The sequence below is a fragment of the Lonchura striata genome, chromosome 4 (assembly GCF_046129695.1).
Source record: "Lonchura striata isolate bLonStr1 chromosome 4, bLonStr1.mat, whole genome shotgun sequence".
NCBI classification, from domain to species: Eukaryota; Metazoa; Chordata; class Aves; order Passeriformes; family Estrildidae; genus Lonchura; species Lonchura striata.
In genome coordinates, this window is record NC_134606.1 from 32,417,037 (window position 1) to 32,432,928 (window position 15,892).

The 15,892-nt window shown below is 39.1% G+C and overlaps 1 protein-coding gene and 1 long non-coding RNA gene across 2 annotated transcripts in view; one reads left to right on the forward strand and one right to left on the reverse strand.

Annotated features, from left to right (window-relative positions):
- The window catches only part of LOC116183618 (uncharacterized), a 42,976-nt gene extending 40,238 nt beyond the window's left edge, over positions 1-2,738 (forward strand). The window contains exon 3 of the long non-coding RNA XR_004148280.1: positions 2,680-2,738. This is a non-coding gene — a long non-coding RNA (uncharacterized LOC116183618). The remainder of the gene's footprint in view (positions 1-2,679) is intronic.
- The window catches only part of WWC2 (WW and C2 domain containing 2), a 95,572-nt gene that overhangs the window by 2,681 nt on the left and 76,999 nt on the right, over positions 1-15,892 (reverse strand). Inside the window, exons 16-22 of the mRNA XM_021545461.3 lie at positions 15,640-15,810; positions 14,732-14,844; positions 13,531-13,723; positions 11,386-11,550; positions 8,805-8,897; positions 7,480-7,722; positions 1,937-2,064 (exon numbers count right to left, since the gene is read on the reverse strand). Coding sequence (XP_021401136.2) covers positions 1,937-2,064; positions 7,480-7,722; positions 8,805-8,897; positions 11,386-11,550; positions 13,531-13,723; positions 14,732-14,844; positions 15,640-15,810 — 1,106 coding nt within the window. The remainder of the gene's footprint in view (positions 1-1,936; positions 2,065-7,479; positions 7,723-8,804; positions 8,898-11,385; positions 11,551-13,530; positions 13,724-14,731; positions 14,845-15,639; positions 15,811-15,892) is intronic.

Genomic DNA, 15,892 nt, shown 5'->3' on the forward strand with positions numbered 1-15,892 from the left:
AAAAGAAAAGAAAACAAGGGATTGTTTTTACCATTTGTGGCATGATTCCAATGTCATCTGCTGTAGAGTTGCTACTATTAGGACATAATTCTTTAAAACACATGTTTGGAAAATACAAAGAAAATTTATTTACAACAAATGTGGCATTCTGACAAAATTGTCTTCTTATGCAGATTTATGAAAAAAGCAGTTCCAATTTTGAAAGAGAAAAAATACCAGTATTTCATTAATAACTGCAATGATAAGACTGAAATATTGTTTCAGTCACTGCATTTTCAATGATGATATTTTCAGTAGGGGGATGAGAAGGTAAAATAAATAATTTCATCCTGACATGGGAAAAGGCCAAGTGGGGAACAGTCATGTCTGGGCAACACTCAGAGAAGCAGAATTGTCAACCCATTCTCCAGTTGCTTCCGCTGTGCTGTTACTGTCTCTGTCACCTATGAACCGAGACATTACTGAAGCATAGTGAGTTTACATAGGCTTGCCTAGCAGCAGACTAGAAAGCAGAAGAGAAGTATTGGGGGCTTAAAAATTAAAGCTCAGAAGAGTCATTCTTCTTGAGAGTTTTAAAAATGTCTCTCTGTGATTAGCCTGAGGCCACAGCAGTGTAACAAGTCCAACTAGCAAGACATGCACAATTCAGCCTCCAGAGGTAAGTATTTATGCAGAAGACTAAACCATGTTTTCCACTGGAGAAGCTTGAGTTCCAAAGAAGAACAGTAGCTCAGAGAGCAACATCAACCTAAATTGGCTTTCTCTTCCTAGTTGTGTAGTGACTAGAAAATAAAGAAAAATAGAGCCTTTTGATACCCTGAATGGGGTTTTAAGGCACTATTACACGTTCTTGTAGATTTAGGCAGCAGTCGGTCTGTGATGACTCTTAAATGACCAGAACTGACCAAAACCCTTTCTCAAGACATGCACAAAAAGTGAAATCTTCAGGATGCTCTGAATTTCAAACTGAAGATAAATAACTCAGCTGTAACACAGCTGAGGAACCCCTTTTCTTTCTCTCTTGCTTTGATTCTGCATCTATGGTTTGCAATACATGCTGCCTCACAGGCCCCTACTTGCTTATGGATTTCTCCAACTGCTCACAAAAGAAGGTTAAAAAAAAAAGAAGAAAGTCACAGCAGCTGACTTAAATTTCCTATAACGTAATCCAAAATTCAAACTTTAAAAATGTGTGGTAATTGACAAAACAAACCAAAAATAACTTGCAGTACTGTTTCTATGTGTAAGAGCAAGCACTGTATTTTTCCATCAGTAGATGTAGATTTATTTTTATATAGAAGTGTAACCTCCAGGCTGCAAGCCCTGCCACTTAGCGGCCATTCTTTTAGCAATTTAGACCAGTGAGAATTACGGTTTAAGATAAATAGTGTTCATTCTGTCTTATGCTAAGCAAGAACACTTAATTGGTTGTTTCACAACCCAAAAGAGAAGGAAAACAAAACAGAGGAGGGATTCAAGATCTTTCTTAAATACTAAGTCTTGAGCAAGGCACAAGTAGTGGCTAATGAGTTTCCTGATGAGCTGTGTCCTGTCCTGTTTTTCCTTGAGTGGCAATTTGTTTCAGGCCCTTGCCATCATTGGAAGAGCTCCTACGACTTAAAGCTCACTGTCAACCTGCTGTGGGTGAGGTCAGGCACGTGTGTGACTCGTGCCTGCCTACAGCAGATGTCATACAGGGGGTGTGACATTCCACTCAGCTTCCTCACCACCCTCTGAACTGCCACAGAGCAGGTCCCCGAAGCCTGGCCCTCTGAAACTCCAACTTAGAGCCATATTAGAAATCTGTGATGCTTCTGGCAAGTCAAAGCCATGTGGACTTTTTACTAATACTACAGAGCATGTCTGATTATACCTAGAAAAAGTTCATGTTACTTCACTACATAAAAAAGAGCACTAAAAGCAGAACAGGCCATACCTGAATGACTGCACCTGCAGTGGCACTTTCTGGCTCTGCTCCCGTAGCCGGCACACATCCTTAGAAGCTTTCCTCATCAATTTCTCAGCACTTAAACCTTGTTTCTGCTCTTCTTTTGACTGTTCTGCCTGTATCAAGAAAAACAAATGTATTTTGCTGATAAACAACAATTACTTGTTTCAAAGAAGTGAGATGCTTCTGTGTCGAGGAAAACATTTGGCAGTGTCAGTACTTTTGGGCTCAATGATATTAAAGGTCTTTTCCAGCCTAAATGAATCTATGATAATCCCTATGTAAAAGGTCAGCAAGATAAAAGACTGACATTACAAGCCTAAGCCATGACTGCAAAATAAGCTAATGGGGCTTTTCCTAAAAAATAAATAGAGCAAATTCCGTGCCTTCACGGGTGGCTACTAGGTTTTGTAAATACTGGTATTTCTTAGAGCTGTAGTTAGACAATACCTAACATTGTATGAACACTTGTCTATCCAAGCATCTTTTTAGAACTGCGAGCCACAGATTCTCTTCCCATATAAAATACTTTTATTTCCTGACAGAAGCTCTCAGGAAAGTTGCCTATACCTACTCTAAAGTGACTGACAGAAAAAATAGGGTAGGTGTGCTCTCAAAATACATTTTCAGGTTTTGTTGACCATGTTAGCAAGGAACATGAACTTCTGTGCCTTTATTCATGACATAGAACCTATTTTGCACGAGACTCACTTCTTTCATTTGCATTGCAGAGGTGTAAAAGCCAAGGCAAGTGAACAGAGCACAAGTGGTAACAGGAGATCAAAGGTTTTGCGTGAGCACTGCTGAGCAGCTCCATACCCCACAGTAAGTGACTGAATTTCTGTACCTCAGTACAGTGCCAGCTCTATTACTTATGTTTCTACGAAGCATCAACAGGACAGCTGCAGTTATGCCATGCACCATTTCAGCAAAAAGCTGCTATTAATAGCTGTGCTTTGGCTTTAAAAACTTTATCAAGGGTTTCTGAATATCCAATAATTTGAACAGTGACTCTTTTTAGATGGGCAGCCACCTGAAATTCTTAGATAAATGATTCCCCTTCACACACAGGTGAGTTCTATAACAAATGCATTGTCACCCACATCACATGTGGGGTTCATGGTGTGGAGAGTGCTTTTCTAGACTGCAGAGGCTGTCAGGCAAATATTATTTATTTTATTTTGAATTTTGTCAGCCATCAAATTTCAATAGAAGCAGTTCACATTTTTAAACAGCTATAAAGTTGTAGAGACTTTAATTTTTGATCTTCAGAGACTTGAAAATGCTGTTCATTACCTCAAATTAAAATACATTTGCAAGCCTGAAACAGCAATCTTCAAAGCTAGTTTATGACTTAGAAGTTCACATCTCATTTCTGAATTCAACCCAGTAGACTCCTAAACAACAAAACCAACTAATTCAAAAGAGCTATTCCATACTATCAGTTTCATACTGGGTAGTTATAAGAAAGCTGCTCACAGCAGGATAGTGGTACCCTCTGTCTGTTGAAACACACTCTAGTTTCTGTATGAAAGTATTTTACATGAAAGAGAACCACCCTTTCAAAAACTCACTCAAAATCCAGTCAGCTTGTACTGCTGTTAACTTCTTCAGTCTCCAACTCCAAAATAGCTATGATTTTAAAATTAAATTAATCTATAAATATTGTTTGCTTTATTAGTTAGTGAACATAAATTTGCAATCTACGATTGGTAATGTCTGAATTAATTTTACAGATGTCACTGGCCATATGTTTTACTAGCTTCCCTAATTAATATTTACCATCAAAGCACTAAACATACAATATTTCAAAATTTTCTAATTTTATTATTTCCCTAACTATACGTGAGATTCTTGTGATTACTATGTTTCAGGTTGAAGAGCATAGATGACCTGTTTTCATACTCTCTATTACAATGTATTCCTTTTTCATTTTTAAATCCATTAATTTTTTCAGGACGCTCTAAGAGAAACCTGGATTTCAGCCCAACGTCTCTAGTAATATGCATATGAGAAGGTATGTACATGACCAGGTTTATATTTACATTATGTTTTTACAGTGGTTTATATAAAATACAGAAAATCACACTAATACAAGGGCCAGACATTCAATAAGTCCCAAAATCTGGCACATTTTGTGGTGATGTACCCCCCACCCTGGCAACAGGATGATCTCAGATTCTGTAAGTGACCTGAAAACACTCATTCATTACACTTATCTACCAAATGTAAGTGTCAGATAGGAATCTCTCTATCTGGGCTTAGCTTAAGCTTAAATTAGTTTAAGATGACAAAGAAGAAACATTATCAAAATTAGAGCTGAAATACTATTTCCTGCCTTGTTCTTCCATGGGTTTTGTATAGAAAAAACTTAATCCAAAGAAAAACTAACTGTGTTAAACACCAAATCGCTGGGACAAGGACATACTTATTGGAATAAATGACATGGTTACATATTACCTCAATATAAATGATGTACTAAAAAGAAATAAAGAAGATATTTACAGGAATCTTTTTTGGATATAAACAGCAGTAGTACTTCAGAGGACACTAGTTGTCCGAAAACTTACTTGTATGAGGATTTAAGACTCAGACTTTGAAACTGTATGATTTCTCACAAATATCCAATGTAAACAGGAGAAAATGCTTCTGGTGCACTGAATTATCTTTACTTCCTGATCTGCAGGTATTAGTGGGCATTACATGCTTGTTGCACTTAGGAAGGTGTGGAAGGAATGAGAGGGAAGGTATGGAGTCTGTGGATCTGGCTTCAAGCAGAGTAACTAACTGTGCTAGCAAGCACCCACTGATTTTTAACATCCCCCACATCTGCAGTTTCATTTTTCACTTGAGACTCTCTCAATTTCTCTGGCGTTTCCAGCTGCTGCATTAGTCTGTGCCATTATAATGCCTGCAGGATCTAAGAAATAATCTATGACAACATTCTCTAGGCTGCTGTGTTTTGCTAACCCAAGGGGAAACACTGACAACACAGTACAGCACTCTCAGGGTTGTTTTGCTCTGCAGGGGAAGGCTGCAATGATTTTAAGGGCAGAAATATTTCTAGAAACTTTGTAAGCACTCTTCAAAGAGGTGGAGTGACTGTGATCATTGCTCTGACTTTTACCTTGGGAAAGAGGACTTAAATGCTGTGCTACTGCCTGCATATATTTTAGGAATGTGTGGAATGTGTATTATTACCCTTATTCCTCACCAGTGTGTGTAACGGTGTTGATCACTGACACCAGCCATACAAAATGTGACAAACCTACCCTCTGCCTTGGAAGAGCTAGCTGAAATAAAGCACAAATCCAAAGGATTCATAATATGAAATGTTGCAGAGGCATACTCTGTTCTAGAGGGAACAGTTTTAGAAGGGGAGTAGTTTTAAATTAAACACTCAGAAAATATAATTTCTATCTTGCATCCAGTATTAGACATAAACTATGAAATGCCACATAAATTTAGCTATGCTTCTTTTCTATAGGTTACTACTTCTATGGGTTAAAGCTTGGATCAAATTAATATAATGAATTCATATGGTAAAAACCATACAGTTACACTAAGTTTAAACATGCACTATCTTCCACCATTTTGTCCAATGTTTTTCAGAACACTCATCAATGTTCACCCTAAACTCTGCTAGTGTTTTATAGTCATTGTAGTACTCGCCTAACTATAGCCAAAAATACATGCCAAAAGAGGGACCAGAAGACACAACAGGACATAAATGTAGAACTGGGAGAGCATGCTGGGAGAAGTTTAATTTCCTATGGTATCAGTCAAGGACTTCTTGAAATATGTGGTGCCATTACATGAATTTTTCTACTGTGAATTTAGCCAATCCATAAATTAATAATTTTTTGAACCTATGCAAACTTGCAGCACTCAATGTTGTATTGAAAACATTTTTACAGCTTCTGAATGTCATGCTATGTTTGCTTGCATTTAACTTGCCATCTGTTCAATTTGCTACTTCTTGGAGAATACAAGACCATGATTAATTGCTTTCTTCCACCTCACTCATGGTTGTATGGACTTCAGTTGTAGCTACTTAGCTGTTCCTTTGCTGTTCCAACAGAAGTTGTTTCCTCCCTTGACCATCCTTGTTGACTCTCTGTAATTTCATCATTCACTTTGAAAGGGAAACCAGAAATGAACTGTTTATGGTACAGACATAATAATATTTAGACCTTAAGGCAATGATACGTTTTGTTCCAAGTATTTTTCTTAGCAATTCCTGTCTTATTTGCTTTTTGACATCTGCTGGTCCTGTGATGTTTTTGCTTTGTATGTGGAGTACCAAATTCCCAACATTTCCTAACAAAGAGCTAAGGTTTGTAAATATAAATATTAGGATCATCCTTTCCTCATCTGCACAAGGCTATTTACTGACATTTAGTTTTAAAAAACCAAAATAACAGAACCAACAACTAATTCTTACATGTGAGGAGGGCCTCTGCACCCTGTTAAAACATTCAATTTTTACAACTCTGAATAACCTGGTGTATCAAAACAATAGTCTCTATCAACCATAAAGAGCTAAGGAGCAGAGATCCCTCCTGGCAGTCACTCACAACCTTCCCTCATTGATATGATATACATTGACTGACTTGGATGGGAAGGGGGTTCCAGAAGGTGTCTACTCCAACCTCCTGTTCACATGCCAGAGTTGAGTAGTCAGGGTCTTGACCAGTTAGATTTAGAATACCTCCAACTGTGCAGGTTGGGTGGGTTTGTTTTACTTGGTTGAGTTTTTAGTGCCTCCAACAACCTCTCCAGGGCCCTATTCCAGTTGATGATCTCCATAATGCTTTAAAAACCAAACATGCTCCCAAAAAAACCTAATAAAAACTCCACAACATCTAACTTATTTATGTATCTTGTTGGAATTTTCCATGTTCCAATTTCTCACTGTTGAATCTCATTCTTCTATCCTGTTTCTTGTCTTTTAATCATGTGGGAGCATCCCACTACCTTATGGCAGTGCATATATACTTGTATTGTTTGAGAGACCATCATATAGAGAACAGAATCTGGCTTTCCTTTGCCAAAACTAGAACAAGAATGTCCTACATGAAGAAATAAGCCAGTGCCTTTTCCCCATGGCCCAACCACTCTAAGTAGTGGCAATTGCCTCTTCCACCTGTTACAAGCATCTTTTGGCTACAAGTTCTGTGCATACTGCAAAGCAGCTGATGCTGAGGGACAGAAAGTACATCCAAGTCTGTAAAAGCATGGCTAGGATGTGAGAATTCTAAATTAAGTTTTAAGTAAATGCTATTTTACTACACCAACCATAACTATTACTCCAAATAATAGAATTTCTAATGTGACTTATTGAAGTATTTAGAGGGCGCTAGGAAAATGTTACCTCAAATTCTATGTTTAATGTTGCAGTATTGATCAATAAAGAAACAGTTTACACTGTGTAATTCAGAGATATAATTAGTCATTGAACAAATTCTGTAACAAATTTATATCAAAGGCAGGGGCATACTTACTCACACATATGTGAATGCTGCTCATACCTGTTTTTCAGCTTGTTTCAAGAGTTTCTGGAAACGTTCATCCTCTAGCACACACAGAGGAAGTTCTGCCTCTCCTCTACTTTTCATTTCCTCAAGCTTCTGTTTAAGGTCCCGCAAGGCCCGGAGCTCATCGTTCAGACGATTCTGTCTTGTGCGTGACACCTGGAGGTCCAGCTCCAAGTCCAGGGAAGTGCGCATGGGGCACTCTTGCGCAGCTCTTCGCATGATGGGCTGGCAAACAGGCTGAGTCGTTTGGGAAACAGAACAGTAAAAATTAATACCTGGAGAGACTGCTGGAGGGTTTGACATACTGCAGTTACAAAAGCTCAGATATTCTGAGGATGGTGGCGGGGGGGCATTTATCAGTCTTTTTTTCTGAAGTAAAAAATTTCACCTATCCTGGAATTTTTATTTAGTCACTAGCTAAAAATAAATGCTCCAACCAAATGCACAATGATATATTTAAGGTTAAAAACAAAAAACCCATTCTGATCCCTGGGGTGACACTGCTGGAGACACAACACTACATGGAATTCCCCACAGATGCTAACTACCTTATTTATTTTTGTAAATATTTGCTTTTTCAAGGCCTAACTAAACACATAATGTTACAAACTCTGTAAACATGCACTTCTTCAGCATATTTCACATTATTTACTGTCCTTTCACAATGACATTTTGCTTAAGTAAGTCAGGCAGGAGAAGCCATCTTGGACTATTCAGTATCCCAGACTTTCTTATGCAAAATGTATCCTACATCCTGGTAACAAGGCTTCCAAAGGACAATTTTTCTAGTTACAATTAAGATTAAAATATAACTCTCTAAATTAATGTAAGAATGAATTTCATGCCAGAGAATCTTACTCTCTTGTCCTTCAATCCTTTTGCTACTTGAGTACTTTGGTGGAGCATCAATTCCCTTTAAAAGGACATCTAAATCCTTGAAATCTTCACCAAAATTTACTCAAGATGTATATTGCTGGTGTTGACTTTTGTGCAGCATAGGCCACCTTGTGTCACGTTCTTTAACACAGATCCCTTTGACAGTAACTCAAGTTCAACGAGAAATGCCATGATGCTGAGCATCAGCATCTTGCTGCTGGCTTCAAGCCATGACTAAAACAACACAGGCTTTGTTGGAGGGGAGGTGATATTGGACTTAGACCACTATGTTGATATTTCAACATGAAACTACAGGGCAGAATTGTGGTACTTGTGTTGCTTTTGCTGAAATACTTGAAATAAAGTATATTCTTGATGTCATTTGGTATTCCCACTGTCCCCCAGCTTCATTTTAAACTACGTCATGGTAACACAGCACATACCCGTTTAACTCTCAGGCTCCGCCGTTCTGTGGCGTTTCTCACAAAGAGCGACTTCTTGGCTAGTGTGGAGCTGTCGCTGTCACTGCGATTCAACTGCCAAAATGTACACAACAAACAGACATAAAGCACCTTCATATGCAAATACACCTGCACTGGTAGAACCAGTCCGGGAACCTTAGCCTTTATATACACGTAGGTCGTATTCTTAGTATAAAGTTAATAAGTCTGCAACTAGAAAAAAGCATCTACTCTAAAATTAGAATTCTACAGCAAGACAACCATTGATCTTACTGAATGAATAGTAAGGCTCTTTAGGAATGCAAGGAAGTTAACTATGGTTATTAAGTACTGAGAAATCATTGTCTGGTTGCAGATACAAACTAGGGATTTCACTTACCTAGGGCAGGCTTTTAACAAATTTACTACACGGAAGGCAAATTACTGTAGACATGCACCTGTCCAACAAGTGGTATTTTTGTATTGTTGTTAATTGTAACAAGCAAAGGTGTGCCTACAGCTTCCTTCAGAAGCACTTCTTGCTTCTTAAAATTATGTGCCACAGCTCGACAGTAGCTTCTTCATAACTTTATTTTTCATACACATCGGTGCAGAATGATTGTTAGGTGTATCAGCATCAATAGGTGGTCAGAAGCATCTCTCTGCAGAATATGTATTTCAACTCTTCAGGAAAGGACAAGAAAAGGAATCATTCTGCTAACATTTCAGTAAGCAAAGGCAGGGCCCTAAAGTGTGCTTACACAGGGCTGACTGGGAGCTGAGGGTCAGAAATACAACCACTTGCAGTACAAAGTACACCTCTTGAGAGACAATCTGTCTTTTCACCATGAGCCATTACTGGGAGCTCACTCCTTTATACAGAGAGGTGGCCATTGTCACTAATGTTCTTTAGGCACTTTTCAAGGGACATTTTCCAAAGCACCAACAGACTTTGGTTCTGTCCATGAGGCCTCAAAGATCTCTGTTTTTGTAACATCAGAGGTGCTCTCTTAAAGCCAGGCCATCTCTTCTGGTTAGAGAGCAGCTAGCACTTCACCAGAGTGTGTCCAACAGGCACTTTCCTCTCGTACAGCAGCATAACGCAAGGAAGGCTGGATATGCCCATGGTACAAGCTGGGAACTGGGACTGGGGAGACCCCAACTCTTCAGCCCTCTTTGTGAACTGGGATGCAGCTACAGTGCCCACTCTGGAGCCCCCAGCAGAGGGCAACAAGTGTTTCTGACGCTGTGATACATCTGCAAACATGTTCTTTTCACAGGGTACTTTGCTTCCAGGCAATACCACACACAATGAGAAACAGAATGGTTTATTCAAGGTAATTTTTTTTTAAATTCTGGCACTTGGCAGCAGTTATGTAGCAGTGTTCAAAGCTACAAAAACCCAATGCTTTCCCAGATGCAAAAACCTCTGAAGTTTACACTAACTAAGCTACTAAAACAACTTGTTTTACTTCCTGTTGAAGACCTACATAGGCAGCAGGCTAAGGTGGTATTTTTTTGTCAATACTACCAATTTCCATTTAGGAAATAATTTCCAGCACAGGAACTAAGATGAAGGCTAGCTTCTGAATTCAGCCAATAATGTATCCAAATTATGTAAAGATTGTTAGAAAACAATCTGCTATACTTCATTCTGGAGGGCATATGGAATAGTTATTTAAGTATGTAGGTAATGACTAAAGATTTTTTTTTAGGCCAATAAGAATCACAGAAAAGTGATGAACAATAATGTTCCCAAATGATTAAGGCAAATGCCTCTAACTGAATTGGGGAATTAAAGCATAAGTATTACTTTTTTTAAAAAAACATACTTGTGTGAATAACCTGTAGAAACTAAAGCTAAAAATAAACTACCTTTTCTTCGGTATCTGTAATTAAAATCTATAGAGCTGATAGTCTAGGCTTAAATATTTTGATTTTCATAGTTAGTTTAGCTGCAGCAAGACTTACAATTTAAATATTTTTTTCTTTTTCCATGCTACTGTAAATCTAGAGAGACTGGAGAACTTAGCTGCCAAAGCCATGTTGAAAACCCAGCCCCGAGGCAGTGCTTGCACATCTTTCAAAGATGCAATTACAGCAGGATTTGGGCTGCCTAGGTTTAAAACCAGTTGAGATACAAAGCAAGATTTAAAATTGATGACTGAGCTCTTTCCACACTGTTACCCTTAAATGGTTGCATTATTAAAATATGGTAATGCAATGGCATTTTACAGTGAATGCTATTTCATGTTGTAACAAATTGTTTTGCTGTGAGAGTGCTGGAGTTGCTGACATGCAGGGAAACACTTTTTGCAAAGAGCCAGCACAGGCATCTGTGTTATTTCTCTCCAATAGGATGTATTTTTGCCCTAGCAGAGGTGTTTTGCAAGAGTATGCAACTCTGCTGAAAGTCAATTCTACTATACATCAGCTCAGATAGGGAGGGACTCTAGAGAAAGCACAGGCTCTGCTTCTTGCATGGAAAATCAGTTCATGACTCAGTGTCATTAGTGCTTCATTCCCAAGAAGTTAAATGACTCTTTGGTTAATAGCTCTTCATTCCAAGTGTCTTTCCTCTTACCCTGCAGATGTATTGGTTCCGCTCGCCTGGAGAGAAGGTTTGGGAGCGCACTATCATGCTGTTCCTGACAAAAGGACGCTGTCTGGAGCTCCAGCTGGCTCTGTCCTTGGGTCGGACTGCTGTGTTCCCTTTAACCAGTTCCTCAGTGTTAGTCTCTTTATCAACCTATGAAAAGGAATTTAATGGATAAGACTTACTATAACCAGATACATGCCCCCACATAGTTTCTGTGCCTTCAGACTTCACAGGCATCCTCATTACCTTGCGGTGAATGGAAAAAGACCAGTGGCAAAAAGCATCGTGCATTTACAGAGAAGCTGTTCTAAGTAAAGAAATGCAAAATTCTCAAGAGGCTTAAGAGTGTGTGGAGAGGCTTTGAAGGTACTCTTTGTAGCCAGTAAAGCCAAAGTTTTTGCAGAAAGGCCTTTGCTGCTTGGCAGATGGTTTGATGCAAACACAGTGCAAGTAATGTTTTGTTTTGCCATTTGCAGACATTATGATTATTGCACATTTATATTTACTTTGTTTGGTATTTGCAGAAGAGCAAGGTTCTGCCATGCCAGAGATGGTGCCTGTGCACACTGAAAGGGGGCAGCTGGGAAAGTTACACTGCTCAGGTCCTTCCAGATGTACTGCCATACATCCCCAAGCCTCAGCAGCAGGGCTGCTTTATGCAATCTCCAGAGGTTCACCAGCCTTGTGAACCCAGGGAAAAGACACTGCAGGCTGCTGTCCCTCACCACAACCTGCTGTCTTCTAGAGTTGTCCCACATGTCCCACATGTCCCTCAAGTGGCCCCATCCTCAGGGGTGGCACAGCCTGTGCTTACTTCCATGCTGCAATCATCCTGGCTGCTGGGCTAGACCAAGCTCTGCAGCAGCTGGAACATTCAATGTAACTGATGTGCAATGGGACTTTCTCTTCCACTTGGATAATTTGATGAGGTCCATGGTTTTAACAGTGCAGGTGATAAATAGTCACCTAAATAGCACAACAGCAACCCCGAGAGCATGTGGCATACAGAGATCTATGCTGTGTCTGGCTCTGCAGTGCAGACTGCTGTCTTTCACTCATTGTCCGGGTCCACTCAGCCCAGGCTTAGCAAAGCACTTGTGTGCGTGTCTAACCTTCACATGTCGTTCTTGCCATCTCCTCTTGCTGAGTTAGGGCTTTGATCTATATTTACTTGCTACCCAGCAGACTGTCAGTCCTTTTAATACCACAGCCTTAGCTCATTTGGCATCTTGCCACATTAATTGGAAGTTAATTACAGTTTCCAGCAAGTCCACTGAGATGTTAAACTTTTGTATTGTCACAAAGTTGAAGGAACGAGATGTCACTCTTTGTCTTTTTACTTCTGCTATTTTATAGAACTTGTGGGTTTAAAACATGCAACAGTGTTTTTATTAAGATGCAGAAAGATTCTAAAAATTTTATTTCTGAGAGTGTGCTACCACATCAGAGTTATGTTTACTAAACATTTGCTAAAAGTGCTTTCAGGAAAGTGGAATATAATTTTAAAAATGACAGTTATCAAGAACATGGAATTAGAATTTGCTGTATGCAGTGTGTGGGTACAACAGTACCCTCAATTGTTCAAAAGTATACACAGTTTTAATACACATTTTGGAATTTTCTGTTAATTAATATTTTGTCCTTTTTTCTACTAAGACAGTTCTTGTATTTATCGACCAAAAAGGGGAAAAAATAAGGAAATCCCTACATTGGCTTAAAGATCTTGACCCTTGTCATGTGTTTTTCCTTATTTAGCAGACGAATCAGAAAAAAGGAAAAGGAAACAATGAAACATATGTGCAGAAATATTTTAAATATGCACAAGCTGAAGCTATTGAACTATTCTTGTATTTTGAATGTACTCCACATGCAAAAAAAAAAGTGAAGATAGAGAGTCTTGGTTAATTATCCTGGACTTAGAAGTCCTACTCAGCATGTCTGTCCAATGTCCTCTTCATAGTTCAGAAGTGACCACACCAATTTTATTACACATACATACTGACAAATGCTACAGCAAACACTACATCCAGTTGTAAATGCATAGGTGCAGCAGACTTCCATATTAATTGCTCAGAAATAGATTTTTGACATAGTAAGATATTTCAGAAATGTGAATTTTAAGATACTCACCAATGTTAGAACTACAGCAGCCTGCTGGCTTTCCTGGGCCTCATCATTGTTCTCTCTGTTCTTGTCTTCATTCATTTCTTGTGCATCCATGAGTAACCCCATGTCATCATTACAGTCGCCTTCTACTTCCAGCTTAATGCCACCTTGCTCTTCGTCCACAATTTCATCAGAGGCCTCTGTGAGCATCTCTAGCCTGCATAAACAGAAGTAGCCCAGGCTTATTATGAAACTAAAAAAGCTCACCAAAGAAAGATACCAGAAAGCCCAGACTTGCACTAATGTGTAAGGCATGCATTTTCCTGACAGTGAAAACAACTATCATCCAAATGCTTCCATTAAGTTCATGTGAAGGCCCATTTCATTTGCTGCCTCCAGCAAAACCCAGCGCTACTACAGTTCATCCTCAAGGTTGTTATGACAGCACTGCACTATATTCAGTAGTTGTAATGTTGATAATGTTGAAGGACTTTCATTATAAGTTCATAACACAAAAAGCCACTCCCCCCTTCCCCCCAGTAAAGCATGTCTTTTCTTCTACATTGCAGCTAAGAAATTGTACAATCACAGAACTCAAATAGCAATTTAGCAAGAAATCTGTTCCTTGGCAAAACTCACAGTTTCTTCAAAAACAAGACCATCAATGGAAGTACACCCACACTGACTTTTATCAGACAGCAGCTCTCTTTTCAAATCTAACTGCATGCCTGTTAGAGTTAATGGAACTATACTATTTCATACTTTGCTACACTTCTAGTGGCTGCATTACCCAGGTGTTTGCACAGGAAGATGTACATGGAATGGAGGAGCATTAGTAGTAGGAGTTTGTAGAACAGCCAAGAGACTGTAAACCTAAAATAATGTGAATAAATTGACCATACAAGAGAACAAGACTTTACTCCACTTCCAGTGGTGGTGAGGCATTGGAACGGGTTGTCCAGAGAAGCCATAGATGTCCTGTCCTTGGAAATTTTCAAGGCCAGGTTGGATGGGGTGTTGACCAGCCTGGTCTAGTGGAAGGTGTCTCTGCCCAAAGCAGCAGTATTAGACTGGATGATCTTTAAAGATCCCTTCCAGCCCGTGCCATTCTATGAATCTATGATCTCCAAAAGTACAGCACTAAGAGGAAGAGGAAGAATGTCTAAGAGGAAGAATGAACTGGATCATTCAGGCATGAACAGTGAGGGAGGGAAAGTGTCTTTACCAGTCTTCCTCAGAGGCCCTTTGCTCTTGTTCCTTCTCCTCATCTTCAGCCAGCTCTTGTTCTACTGCTTCCAGCTCAGCAGATGTCCTCTCCAGCAGAGCTGACACAGCATCCTGATCACAAAGAAAAAGATGAAACCAGACTTGAATGATACATAACAGGTAGGAAAATGACAAATCTTGCAATATCTGCATTACCCTACTGCTCCCTGATGTCAGCGGACACAATGACTCCCAGTTCACAAGGACAAGGGGTTTGAATTGTCAGTTTATAGCACACTGAACAATTACTTTTATACAGAGTAAATCTCAATGAAAAATAATTGGTTTTAAAATGACAATGTAATCAAATATTCTCCTACCATCCTTCAATGTATTTTCTCATCTTCCCTCTCATACTGGTAATGTTTTTAGGTGAAAAAAGGGTGCTTTTCAAAGTTACATTTTCTATGCAGCTCTCTTAAAAAGGGATTAAAGCAGAGAAGCTTATTTATCCAGAAGAGTTAGTATGTTTTGCATAAACAGCATGCTCAATGCAATGGTTTGGCGTATGCAGATTCAAATAGCTAATAAATAGCAATTTTTAATGTATGGATATGAAAATAAATTACACACTTAAGGAAGCTCTTCAATAACATTTTTTTCTAAAAAGAAACATAGCTGAAGGGTTTTAAATTGGAAGTACAATCTTGTATCCAGTAAAAAGCATCTGCCATATCCCCACTCCCATCTGAGACCCCATATAGCCCCTACTCACACAAAGTCACTCTAGACAAAAGTGCCTGCAAAACGGGGCCTTGGACCTTCAGGGATGGCAGTTCACACATTCAAATAACTACAATGCAATGGCACAGTTGGAGTCTCTGGCTTTTTTCTTGCTATCACAGTAATAGCCAACTCATCACTCACCAAGTCCAGTGAGTCCAATGACTGTGATTGCTTGCTTAATAGAAACATGTATTTGTCATTTTGTTCCTTGGGCTTTTTGCCAGGACTCTGCTTGCATGGCAACAGGTTGTACCACAGAGTACAGGTCTCATCAGAAAGTGATAAATCTGCCAGGCTGATCTGAGTCCCAGCCTGTACAAAATAAAAAAAGGGAAAAGGCAAAAAAAATTATTTAAATTTGTTCTGTTTCCTACAAAACGTTCTACTGTACTTA